Source organism: Salmo trutta, unplaced genomic scaffold, assembly GCF_901001165.1.
Source record: "Salmo trutta unplaced genomic scaffold, fSalTru1.1, whole genome shotgun sequence".
Classification (NCBI taxonomy): Eukaryota; Metazoa; Chordata; class Actinopteri; order Salmoniformes; family Salmonidae; genus Salmo; species Salmo trutta.
This window is the reverse complement of record NW_021823007.1, coordinates 5,001-18,737: the sequence shown is the minus strand read 5'-3', so window position 1 is coordinate 18,737 and position 13,737 is coordinate 5,001. Positions and strand designations below refer to the sequence as shown.

At 47.5% G+C, this 13,737-nt stretch overlaps 1 protein-coding gene across 1 annotated transcript in view; it reads right to left on the bottom strand.

Annotated features, from left to right (window-relative positions):
* LOC115188038 (angiopoietin-2) overlaps positions 1–13,737 on the bottom strand; it is a 41,418-nt gene that overhangs the window by 22,695 nt on the left and 4,986 nt on the right. Inside the window, exon 3 of the mRNA XM_029747073.1 lies at positions 3,547–3,648. Within this exon, the coding sequence (XP_029602933.1) occupies positions 3,547–3,648 (102 nt within the window). The remainder of the gene's footprint in view (positions 1–3,546; positions 3,649–13,737) is intronic.

Here is a 13,737-nt window from a genome sequence, read left to right as displayed (position 1 = left end):
AATAAACCCCAGGAAGAGTAGCTGCTGCCTTGGCAGGAACTAATGGGGATCCATAATAAACCCCAGGAAGAGTAGCTGCTGCCTTGGCAGGAACTAATGGGAATCCATAATAAACCCCAGGAAGAGTAGCTGCTGCCTTGGCAGGAACTAATGGGGATCCATAATAAATCCCAGGAAGAGTAGCTGCTGCCTTGGCAGTAACTAATGGGGATCCATGATAAATATAAATATAAATACAAATACAAATATATCTCTGACCAACTACAGACTGTTAGTCCCTGTACTGCTTGTAAACTCAGACAAGTTCTTTGTAATGAATTTCGAAGAGTCTGAGACTTCTCTTTGAACATTCCAACAGATGGCTAAACTTCTCTTAACTCTGTGGTGTCTCTGTGGTCTCTCTGTGGTGTCTCTGTGGTCTCTCTGTGGTGTCTCTCTGTGGTCTCTCTGTGGTGTCTCTGTGGTGTCTCTGTGGTGTCTCTGTGGTCTCTCTCTCTGTGGTCTCTCTCTCTGTGGTCTCTCTGTGGTGTCTCTGTGGTGTCTCTGTGGTGTCTCTGTGGTCTCTCTCTCTGTGGTCTCTCTCTCTGTGGTCTCTCTGTGGTCTCTCTGTGGTGTCTCTGTGGTGTCTCTGTGGTGTCTCTGTGGTCTCTCTCTCTGTGGTCTCTCTCTCTGTGGTCTCTCTGTGGTCTCTCTGTGGTGTCTCTGTGGTCTCTCTGTGGTGTCTCTGTGGTGTCTCTGTGGTGTCTCTGTGGTCTCTCTCTCTGTGGTCTCTCTCTCTGTGGTCTCTCTGTGGTCTCTCTGTGGTGTCTCTGTGGTGTCTCTGTGGTGTCTCTGTGGTCTCTCTGTGCTCTCTCTGTGGTCTCTCTGTGGTCTCTCTGTGGTCTGTGGCTGTCACAGCCCTTGTTTGTTATTGGTCTTACGTGAACGTGAAGATATGAATGAGGTCTGGGAGTGTGTATTACCTTGCCAGAATGCTTGATATTACCTTAACGTTGGACTAATGTTGGTTAAACATTGTGTGGTCAGTTTGGGCAGTCAAACGATTCAACACACACAGACATACTGTACACACACACATCGAAACAAACCCAGACACAGACAGACAGACACAGACACAGACACAGACACAGACACAGACAGAGACAGACAGAGACAGACAGACAGAGACAGACACACAGGCACACAGGCGCACACACAGACAGACACACACGTTATCTTCCGTCTACAGAGGCCCATACTCCCACGCTCCAACTGGGGCAAAATATTTATCATCCACTTGTGAAAATACTCTTCTTGAAGAAAAAAAAAAAAGATTTTGAAAATCGTTTTTGCGTCGCAATGGCTATCCTCTGAGCATTACATTTCCCAACCAAACTGTGGCGATTCAATCAACAACACAGAGCAGAATCCCTCGTATCCTCAGACTGTAATTTAAGTCAAGGATCTCAATGAGAAACATGAATTTGGCTTCCGTGTGTTGTTTCTGGCTATCATGACTACTGACGGCAGTGAGAACATTAAAGACAGGTTTGTGTTGAGTATTGGACAACACTGTTTCCGAGTCCCAAATGGCACCCTATTCCAAATATAGTGTACTACGTTTGACCTGAGCCCTATGGCACCCTATTCCCTATGTAGTGCACTACATTTGACCCCCAGTACTCCACATGGTGGGCTCTCCTGACCAAATCAGAAAGGTCGGTCGGTCTGACATGACTGATATGAGTGTGTGATCTCAGGGTGTATGAGGGGGAGTATGTGACATGTGAGGGTGTGTGTGAGAGTGTGTGTGTGTGTGTGTGTGTGTGTGTGTGTCTCTGATGTGTGACGATTGTGTGTGGGGGTCGGACACAGACAGGGAGTGACATAGAGAGTGCAGGTGCAACAACAGAACAGGGAGTGTCGTAGGGGAACAAGGGGTGACGGCCTATCAAAACAACCAGGGTCAAAGATCTGTCTGTATCCCACGCCTCCCCAATCCTGAACCCTTTCCAACCCTCTGTCTGTATCCCACAACACACCTCAGCAATCCTGAACCCTCTATCTGTCTCTGCCCCTACTGATCTGACATAGTGTTATAACACTGCCCCTCCTGATCTGACATAGTGTTATAACACTGCCCCTCCTGATCTGACATAGTGTTATAACACTGCCCCTACTGATCTGACATACTGTTATAACCACTGCCCCTCCTGATCTGACATACTGTTATAACACTGCCCCTCCTGATCTGACATACTGTTATAACACTGCCCCTACTGATCTGACATACTGTTATAACCACTGCCCCTACTGATCTGACATACTGTTATAACCACTGCCCCTCCTGATCTGATATACTGTTATAACCACTGCCCCTACTGATCTGACATACTGTTATAACCACTGCCCCTCCTGATCTGACATACTGTTATAACCACTGCCCCTACTGATCTGACATACTGTTATAACCACTGCCCTTACTGATCTGACATACTGTTATAACCACTGCCCCTCCTGATCTGACATACTGTTATAACCACTGCCCCTACTGATCTGACATACTGTTATAACCACTGCCCCTACTGATCTGACATACTGTTATAACCACTGCCCCTCCTGATCTGACGTACTGTTATAGCCACTGCCCCTCCTGATCTGACATACTGTTATAACACTGCCCCTACTGATCTGACATACTGTTATAACACTGCCCCTACTGATCTGACATACTGTTATAACCACTGCCCCTCCTGATCTGACATACTGTTATAACCACTGCCCCTACTGATCTGACATACTGTTATAACCACTGCCCCTCCTGATCTGACATACTGTTATAACCACTGCCCCTACTGATCTGACATACTGTTATAACCCCTGCCCCTCCTGATCTGACATACTGTTACAACACTGCCCCTCCTGATCTGACATACTGTTATAACCACTGCCCCTACTGATCTGACATACTGTTATAACCACTGCCCCTCCTGATCTGACATACTGTTATAACCACTGCCCCTACTGATCTGACATACTGTTATAACCACTGCCCCTACTGATCTGACATACTGTTATAACCACTGCCCCTCCTGATCTGACATACTGTTATAACACTGCCCTTCCTGATCTGACATACTGTTATAACACTGCCCCTACTGATCTGACATAGTGTTATAACCACTGCCCCTCCTGATCTGACATACTGTTTAACACTGCCCCTTTGATTCAGAGATCTTGCTTTTGAATTACAATCACAAAAAAATTGCTCAAACTCGATAGATGTCATTCTACCAGAAACACAGAGTTTCCCCCATGTTAAAATACTGGGGGGGTTAGTCTGACTTCATTAACACAAATGATCTTAGATATTTGAATGACATCCAGGAAAATACCCTGTTACCATGATCTGCTGGTTGAGATGAACATTGTTTAAAATAGTCTGCCTTAACAGACACTCCTGCCTCGTGGATGACTATTTCAATGAAATACAGAAGGTCTCCGCTGACAATGGCCAACCAAAGAAGACTTGGTTGACATTTTATGTTTAAATTCTAGTGAACATACCATCTTGTAATCCTTCCATCCACGGTGGAAATCCACAGCTCCGTCTCTACGATGCTGCAGCACGGTCCAGCCTCCACCTCTCGTCTTCATATCACAGAACACCTGTAGAAGTAAACCCACTTCTGGTTACAGAACACCTGTAGAGGTAAACCCACTTCTAGTTACAGAACACCTGTAGAGGTAAACCCACTTCTGGTTACAGAACACCTGAACAGGTAAACCCACTTCTGGTTACAGAACACCTGTAGAGGTAAACCCACTTCTGGTTAAAGAACACCTGAACAGGTAAACTCACTTCTGGTTACAGAACACCTGAACAGGTAAACTCACTTCTGGTTACAGAACATCTGAACAGGTAAACTCACTTCTGGTTACAGAACACCTGAACAGGTAAACCCACTTCTGGTTACAGAACACCTGAACAGGTAAGAACACTTCTGGTTACAGAACACCTGAACAGGTAAACTCACTTCTGGTTACAGAACACCTGAACAGGTAAACCCACTTCTGGTTACAGAACACCTGTAGAGGTAAACCCACTTCTGGTTACAGAACACCTGTAGAGGTAAACCCACTTCTGGTTACAGAACACCTGTAGAGGTAAACCCACTTCTGGTTACAGAACACCTGAACAGGTAAACCCACTTCTGGTTACAGAACACCTGTAGAGGTAAACCCACTTCTGGTTACAGAACACCTGAACAGGTAAACTCACTTCTGGTTACAGAACACCTGTAGAGGTAAACTCACTTCTGGTTACAGAACACCTGAACAGGTAAACCCACTTCTGGTTACAGAACACCTGTAGAGGTAAACTCACTTCTGGTTACAGAACACCTGAACAGGTAAACCCACTTCTGGTTACAGAACACCTGTAGAGGTAAACCCACTTCTGGTTACAGAACACCTGAACAGGTAAACCCACTACTGGTTACAGAACAACTGTAGAGGTAAACTCACTTCTGGTTACAGAACACCTGAACAGGTAAACCCACTTCTGGTTACAGAACACCTGTAGAGGTAAACCCACTTCTGGTTACAGAACACCTGAACAGGTAAACCCACTTCTGGTTACAGAACACCTGTAGAGGTAAACCCACTTCTGGTTACAGAACACCTGAACAGGTAAACCCACTTCTGGTTACAGAACACCTGTAGAGGTAAACCCACTTCTGGTTACAGAACACCTGAACAGGTAAACCCACTTCTGGTTAAAGAACACCTGTAGAGGTAAACCCACTTCTGGTTACAGAACACCTGAACAGGTAAACCCACTTCTGGTTACAGAACACCTGTAGAGGTAAACTCACTTCTGGTTACAGAACACCTGAACAGGTAAACCCACTTCTGGTTACAGAACACCTGAACAGGTAAACCCACTTCTGGTTACAGAACACCTGTAGAGGTAAACTCACTTCTGGTTACAGAACACCTGTAGAGGTAAACTCACTTCTGGTTACAGAACACCTGAACAGGTAAACCCACTTCTGGTTACAGAACACCTGAACAGGTAAACCCACTTCTGGTTACAGAACACCTGTAGAGGTAAACCCACTTCTGGTTACAGAACACCTGAACAGGTAAACCCACTTCTGGTTACAGAACACCTGTAGAGGTAAACTCACTTCTGGTTACAGAACACCTGAACAGGTAAACCCACTTCTGGTTACAGAACACCTGTAGAGGTAAACCCACTTCTGGTTACAGAACACCTGAACAGGTAAACCCACTTCTGGTTACAGAACACCTGAACAGGTAAACCCACTTCTGGTTACAGAACACCTGTAGAGGTAAACCCACTTCTGGTTACAGAACACCTGAACAGGTAAACCCACTTCTGGTTACTATATTTATATCTCTGTCTCTCTCAAATAAACAATATAAAATTGACAATAAACATTACACTCACACGTTCCAAAATAAATCTCCCATTATGTGTATATATACAGTGTTGTAAGGACGTGCAAATAGTTAAAGTACAAAAAGGAAAATAAATAAGCATAAATATGGGTTGTATTTACAATGGTGTTTGTTCTTCACTGGTTGCCCTTTTCTTGTGGCAACAGGTCACAAAATATTGCTACTGTGATGGTACACTGTGGTATTTCACCCAGTAGATATGGGAGTTTATCAAAATTGGATTTGTTTTGGAAATCTTTATGGATCTGTGGAATCTGAGGGAAATATGTGTCTCTAATATGGTCATACATTTGGCAGGAGGTTAGCAAGTGCAGCTCAGTTTCCACCTCATTTTGTGGGCAGTGTGCACATAGCCTGTCTTCTCTTGAGAGCCAGGTCTGCCTACGGTGGCCTTTCTCAATAGCAAGGCTATGCTCACTGAGTCTGTACATAGTCAAAGCTTTCCTTAAGTTTGGGTCAGTCACAGTGGTCAGGTATTCTGCCACTGTGTTCTCTCTGTTTAGGGCCAAATAGCATTCTAGTTTGCTCTGTTTTTTTGTTAATTCTTTCCAGTGTGTCAAGTCATTATCTTTTTGTTTTCTCATGATTTGGTTGGGTCTGATTGTGTTGCTGTCCTGGGGCTCTGTGGGGTGTGTTTGTGTATGTGAACAGAGCCTCAGGACCAGCTTGCTTAGGGGACTCTTCTCCAGGTTCATCTCTCTGTAGGTGATGGCTTTGTTATGGGAGGTTTGGAGAATCACTTCCTTATATATGGTTGTAGAAATTATATGGATTTTAATAATTAGCGGGTATCGGCCTAATTCTCCTCCTCGTGCATTATTGGTTGTTTTACGTTGCACACTGAGGATATTTTTGCAGAATTCTGCACGACATAGAGGTAGTCTGGACTTATAGTACTGTGCCATGCCAGGGGATGGTCTGGTTAATATAGCACTGTGCCAGGGGATGGGCTGGTTAATATAGCACTGTGTCATGCCAGGGGATGGTCTGGTTAATATAGCACTGTGTCATGCCAGGGGATGGTCTGGTTAATATAGCACTGTGCCAGGGGATGGTCTGGTTAATATAGCACTGTGCCAGGGGATGGTCTGGTTAATATAGCACTGTGCCAGGGGATGGTCTGGTTAATATAGCACTGTGTCATGCCAGGGGATGGGCTGGTTAATATAGCACTGTGTCAAGCCAGGAGATGGTCTGGTTAATATAGCACTGTGTCATGCCAGGGGATGGTCTGGTTAATATAGCACTGCGCCATGCCAGGGGATGGTCTGGTTAATATAGCACTGTGCCAGGGGATGGTCTGGTTAATATAGCACTGTGTCATGCCAGGGGATGGTCTGGTTAATATAGCACTGTTCCAGGGGATGGTCTGGTTAATATAGCACTGTGCCAGGGGATGGTCTGGTTAATATAGCACTGTGCCAGGGGATGGTCTGGTTAATATAGTACTGTGTCATGCCAGGGGATGGGCTGGTTAATATAGCACTGAGCCAGGGGATGGGCTGGTTAATATAGCACTGTGTCATGCCAGGGGATGGTCTGGTTAATATAGCACTGTGTCATGCCAGGGGATGGGCTGGTTAATATAGCACTGAGCCAGGGGATGGGCTGGTTAATATAGCACTGAGCCAGGGGATGGTCTGGTTAATATAGCACTGTGTCATGCCAGGGGATGGTCTGGTTAATATAGCACTGAGCCAGGGGACGGGCTGGTTAATATAGCACTGTGCCAGGGGATGGTCTGGTTATTATAGCACTGTGCCAGGGGATGGTCTGGTTAATATAGCACTGTGCCAGGGGATGGTCTGGTTAATATAGCACTGTACCAGGGGATGGTCTGGTTAATATAGCACTGTACCAGGGGATGGTCTGGTTAATATAGCACTGTGTCATGCCAGGGGATGGTCTGGTTAATATAGCACTGTGTCATGCCAGGGTATGGTCTGGTTAATATAGCACTGAGCCAGGGGATGGTCTGGTTAATACAGCACTGTGCCATGCCAGGGGATGGTCTGGTTAATATAGCACTGTGCCATGCCAGGGGATGGTCTGGTTAATATAGCACTGTGCCAGGGGATGGTCTGGTTAATATAGCACTGTACCAGGGGATGGTCTGGTTAATATAGCACTGTACCAGGGGATGGTCTGGTTAATATAGCACTGTGCCAGGGGATGGTCTGGTTAATATAGCACTGTGTCATGCCAGGGGATGGTCTGGTTAATATAGCACTGTGCCATGCCAGGGGATGGTCTGGTTAATATAGCACTGTACCAGGGGATGGTCTGGTTAATATAGCACTGTGCCAGGGGATGGTCTGGTTAATATAGCACTGTGTCATGCCAGGGGATGGTCTGGTTAATATAGCACTGAGCCAGGGGATGGTCTGGTTAATACAGCACTGTGCCATGCCAGGGGATGGTCTGGTTAATATAGCACTGTGCCATGCCAGGGGATGGTCTGGTTAATATAGCACTGTGCCAGGGGATGGTCTGGTTAATATAGCACTGTGCCAGGGGATGGTCTGGTTAATATAGCACTGTTCCAGGGGATGGTCTGGTTAATATAGCACTGTACCATGCCAGGGGATGGTCTGGTTAATATAGCACTGTGCCATGCCAGGGGATGGTCTGGTTAATATAACACTGTACCAGGGGATGGTCTGGTTAATATAGCACTGTGCCAGGGGATGGTCTGGTTAATATAACACTGTACCAGGGGATGGTCTGGTTAATATAGCACTGTGCCAGGGGATGGTCTGGTTAATATAACACTGTACCAGGGGATGGTCTGGTTAATATAGCACTGTGCCATGCCAGGGGATGGTCTGGTTAATATAGCACTGTGCCAGGGGATGGTCTGGTTAATATAGCACTGTGTCATGCCAGGGGATGGTCTGGTTAATATAGCACTGTTCCAGGGGATGGTCTGGTTAATATAGCACTGTGCCATGCCAGGGGATGGTCTGGTTAATATAGCACTGTGCCAGGGGATGGTCTGGTTAACATTTTACATTTACATTTAAGTCATTTAGCAGACGCTCTTATCCAGAGCGACTTACAAATTGGTGCATTCACCTATAATATCCAGTAGAACAACCACTTTACAATTTAATATAGCACTGTGCCAGGGGATGGTCTGGTTAATATAGCACTGTGGTATACCAGGGGATGGTCTGGTTAATATAGCACTGTGCCATGCCAGGGGATGGTCTGGTTAATATAGGACTGTGCCAGGGGATGGTCTGGTTAATATAGCACTGTGCCATGCCAGGGGATGGTCTGGTTAATATAGCACTGTGTCATGCCAGGGGATGGTCTGGTTAATATAGCACTGTGCCATGCCAGGGGATGGTCTGGTTAACATTTTACATTTACATTTAAGTCATTTAGCAGACGCTCTTATCCAGAGCGACTTACAAATTGGTGCATTCACCTATAATATCCAGTAGAACAACCACTTTACAATTTAATATAGCACTGTGCCAGGGGATGGTCTGGTTAATATAGCACTGTGGTATACCAGGGGATGGTCTGGTTAATATAGCACTGTGCCAGGAGATGGTCTGGTTAATATAGCACTGTGCCAGGGGATGGTCTGGTTAATATAGCACTGTGCCAGGGGATGGTCTGGTTAATATAGCACTGTGCCAGGGGATGGTCTGGTTAATATAGCACTGTGCCAGGGGATGGTCTGGTTAATATAGCACTGTGTCATACCAGGGGATGGTCTGGTTAATATAGCACTGTGCCAGGGGATGGTCTGGTTAATATAGCACTGTGCCAGGGGATGGTCTGGTTAATACAGCACTGTGCCAGGGGATGGTCTGGTTAATATAGCACTGTGCCAGGGGATGGTCTGGTTAATATAGCACTGTGCCAGGGGATGGTCTGTGTGGAAAATTAAGTTGCTTACGTTCCCCTTTTTATAGCAGTCTTGTAAACAGTGTTGTTTTTAATATCCAAGTGGTACTGTACTGTGATGACATCTGCACAGGGATGTGGGTGGGCGAGGCCATGGTACAGGGGGGCCTCACAGGCCTCTGCATGTGGGTGGAGGAGTCTGGGATGTACCATGGTACAGGGGGGCCTCACAGGCCTCTGCATTTGGGTGGAGGAGTCTGGGATGTATCACGGTACAGGGGGGCCTCACAGGCCTCTGCATGTGGGTGGGGGAGGCTGGGATGTATCACGGTACAGGGGGGCCTCACAGGCCTCTGCATGTGGGTGGGGGAGGCTGGGATGTATCACGGTACAGGGGGGCCTCACAGGCCTCTGCATGTGGGTGGGGGAGTCTGGGATGTACCATGGTACAGGGGAGCCTCACAGGCCTCTGCATGTGGGTTGAGGAGTCTGGGATGTACCATGGTACAGGGGAGCCTCACAGGCCTCTGCATGTGGGTGGGGGAGTCTGGGATGTACCATGGTACAGGGGGGCCTCACAGGCCTCTGCATGTGGGTTGAGGAGTCTGGGATGTACCATGGTACAGGGGAGCCTCACAGGCCTCTGCATGTGGGTTGAGGAGTCTGGGATGTACCATGGTACAGGGGAGCCTCACAGGCCTCTGCATGTGGGTGGGGGAGTCTGGGATGTACCATGGTACAGGGGGGCCTCACAGGCCTCTGCATGTGGGTTGAGGAGTCTGGGATGTACCATGGTACAGGGGAGCCTCACAGGCCTCTGCATGTGGGTGGAGGAGTCTGGGATGTATCATGGTACAGGGGAGCCTCACAGGCCTCTGCATGTGGGTGGAGGAGTCTGGGATGTATCATGGTACAGGGGAGCCTCACAGGCCTCTGCATGTGGGTGGGGGAGGCTGGGAAACTCTGCTGCCATTGTTGGGTTCAAGAGTTTTCATACATCTCACTCCACACTTCAGTGCTAATTGAAGATGCAGCCAGGTCTGTTCAGTCCTAGCAGCAGGGTAGCTTAGTAGCCCTGTTTATTAAGCTTTATATAACACAAATACCTAGAGATTATTGTCTTTTACTGTCTGGCTTCAGAAATACGTTCTGACTAAACATTACTCACTCAGTGTTGTGTTGGATGTTATTTCCAGGTTTCTGCTGTTTTTCTTCTGTTGGTTTTGGTTTGTTAGAAGTGTTTTCTAGATAATCCTTGGTAGTAAGAAACCACTCAGGTAATTTTGTCCAAAATCAAGGTTTAATGTATGGATTTTGATTTGGTTTGAAGGTTTTGATGTAAAGGGTAGTATCCTGTATAAGGCCTTGTGAGAAAAAAAAATCCAAGTTTATCTACATTACATTTTAGCAGACGCTCTTATCCAGAGCGACTTCCAGTAGTGAATGCATACATTTCATTTCATACATTTTTTCTTTGTTTTTTTTTCTTCTCCATACTGGCCCCCCGTGGGAAATGCACCCACAACCCTGGCGTTGCAAACACCATGCTCTACCAACTGAGCCACAGGGAAGGCCATTTATCAAACTACATTTATCATTTACATTTATCCAACTATAATTTTTTTTAAATTGCAGAAGAACTCAGGAGACAATGATCGATATCTCTTTCTCTAAGTGTTTCTATTAAGACGAGTTCTGCACAGACTCACAGGGGCTGCCTGTCGGGCTGCCGGTCGGGCTGCCGGTCGGGCTGCCGGTCGGGCTGCCTGTCGGGCTGCCTGTCAGGCTGCCTGGCTTCTGTCTTCCCTGTTACCTTCAACAAACAGGGATGATGAACTGAAAATCTCCATCGTCCAAGAGGAACGACAGGAGAATGGTGGAGAGAGGGGGGAGAGTGAGGGAGGAAATATAGCTTCTCAAAAGTTGTCTCAGAAGCCTGAGGGAAGGAGGGAACACATTATTCTGGGGTTGTCATGTGTTGTGATCCAGGTGGGATGGTGGAAACATCATGTTCTGTTCTCCCTAGTGGGAGTGAAGGGGGAAGTATCCTCGAGTCAGTGACCAGCACTACACCAAATTGGCACACTATGTTCAATATAGTACACTACTGTTGACCAGGACCCATAGGGTACTACTGCTGACCAGGACCCATAGGGTACTACTGTTGACCAGGACCCATAGGGTACTACTGTTGACCAGGACCCATAGGGTACTACTGTTGACCAGGACCCATAGGGTACTACTGTTGACCAGGACCCATAGGGTACTACTGTTGAACAGGGCCCATAGGGTACTACTGTTGACCAGGGCCCATAGGGTACTACTGTTGACCAGGACCCATAGGGTACTACTGCTGACCAGGGCCCATAGGGTACTACTGCTGACCAGGACCCATAGGGTACTACTGTTGACCAGGACCAATAGGGTACTACTGTTGACCAGGACCCATAGGGTACTACTGTTGACCAGGACCCATAGGGTACTACTGCTGACCAGGACCCATAGGGTACTACTGTTGACCAGGACCCATAGGGTACTACTGTTGACCAGGACCCATAGGGTACTACTGTTGACCAGGACCCATAGGGTACTACTGTTGACCAGGACCCATAGGGTACTACTGTTGACCAGGACCCATAGGGTACTACTGTTGAACAGGACCCATAGAGTACTACTGTTGAACAGGACCCATAGGGTACTACTGTTGACCAGGACCCATAGGGTACTACCAGGACCCATAGGGTACTACTGTTGACCAGGACCCATAGGGAACTACTGTTGACCAGGACCCATAGGGTACTACTGTTGACCAGGACCAATAGGGTACTACTGTTGACCAGGACCCATAGGGTACTACTGTTGACCAGGACCCAAAGACACTGGAGCAACGAACCACCCTTGCTGTCTCTGCCTGGCCGGTTCCCCTCTTTCCACTGGGATTCTCTGCCTCTAACCCTATTACAGGGGCTGAGTCACTGGCTCACTGGTGCTCTTCCATGCCGTCCCTGGGAGGGGTGCGTCACTTGAGTGGGTTGAGTCACTGACGTGGTCTTCCTGTCTGGGTTGGCGCCCCCTTTGGGTTTGTGCTGTGGGGAGATCTTCGTGGGCTATACTCGGCCTTGTCTCAGGATAGTAAGTTGGTGGTTGAAGATATCCCTCTAGTGGTGTGGGGGCTGTGCTTTGGCAAAGTAGATGGGGTTATATCCTGCCTGTTTGGCCCTGTTTGGGGGTATCGTCGGACGGGGCCACAGTGTCTCCCAACCCCTCCTGTCTCAGCCTCCAGTATTTATGCTGCAGTAGTTTATGTGTCGGGGGGCTAGGGTCAGTCTGTTATATCTGGAGTATATCTCCTGTCTTCTCCGGTGTCCTGTGTGAATTTAAGTATGCTGCCTCTAATTCTCTCTGTCACTTTCTTTCTCTCTCTCTTTCTCTCGGAGGACCTGAGCCCTAGGACCATGCCTCAGGACCACCTGGCATGATGACTCCTTGCTGTCCCCAGTCCACCTGTTAATGCTGCTGCTCCAGTTTCAACTGTTCTGCCTGCAGCTATGTAACCCTGACCTGTTCACCGGACGTGCTACCTGCTGTTTTCAACTCTCTAGAGACAGCAGGAGCGGTAGAGATACTCTGAATGATCGGCTATGAAAAGCCAACTGACATTTACTCCTGAGGTGCTGACCTGTTGCACCTTTGACAACCCCTGTGATTATTATTATTTGACCCTGCTGGTCATCTATGAACATTTGAACATCTTGGCCATGTTCTGTTATAATCTCCACCCGGCACAGCCAGAAGAGGACTGGCCACCCCTCATAGCCTGGTTCCTCTCTAGATTTCTTCCTAGGTTTTGGCCTTTCTAGTTAGTTTTTCCTAGCCACCATGCTTCTACACCTGCATTGCTTGCTGTTTGGGGTTTTAGGCTGGGTTTCTGTACAGCACTTTGAGATATCAGCTGATGTAAGAAGGGCTATATAAATACATGTAATTGATTGAATGATCATAGTGACATCATATTTACGTCATAATAACATCATGGTGACATCATAGTGACATCAGTGACATCATATTGACATCATAGCAACATTACGGCGACATCACGGCGACAGCACGGTGACATCACGGTAACATCACGGTGACATCACGGTGACAGCACGGTGACATCACGGTAATGTCACGGTGACGTCACGGTAACGGCACGGTAACATCACGGTGACATCACGGTGACATCACGGTGACAGCACGGTGACATCACGGTGACATCACGGTAACAGCACGGTGACATCACGGTGACATCACGGTGACAGCACGGTGACATCACCGTGACATCACGGTGACATCACGGTGACAGCACGGTGACATCACGGTGACATCACGGTGACATCACGGTGACAGCACGGTGACATCACGGTG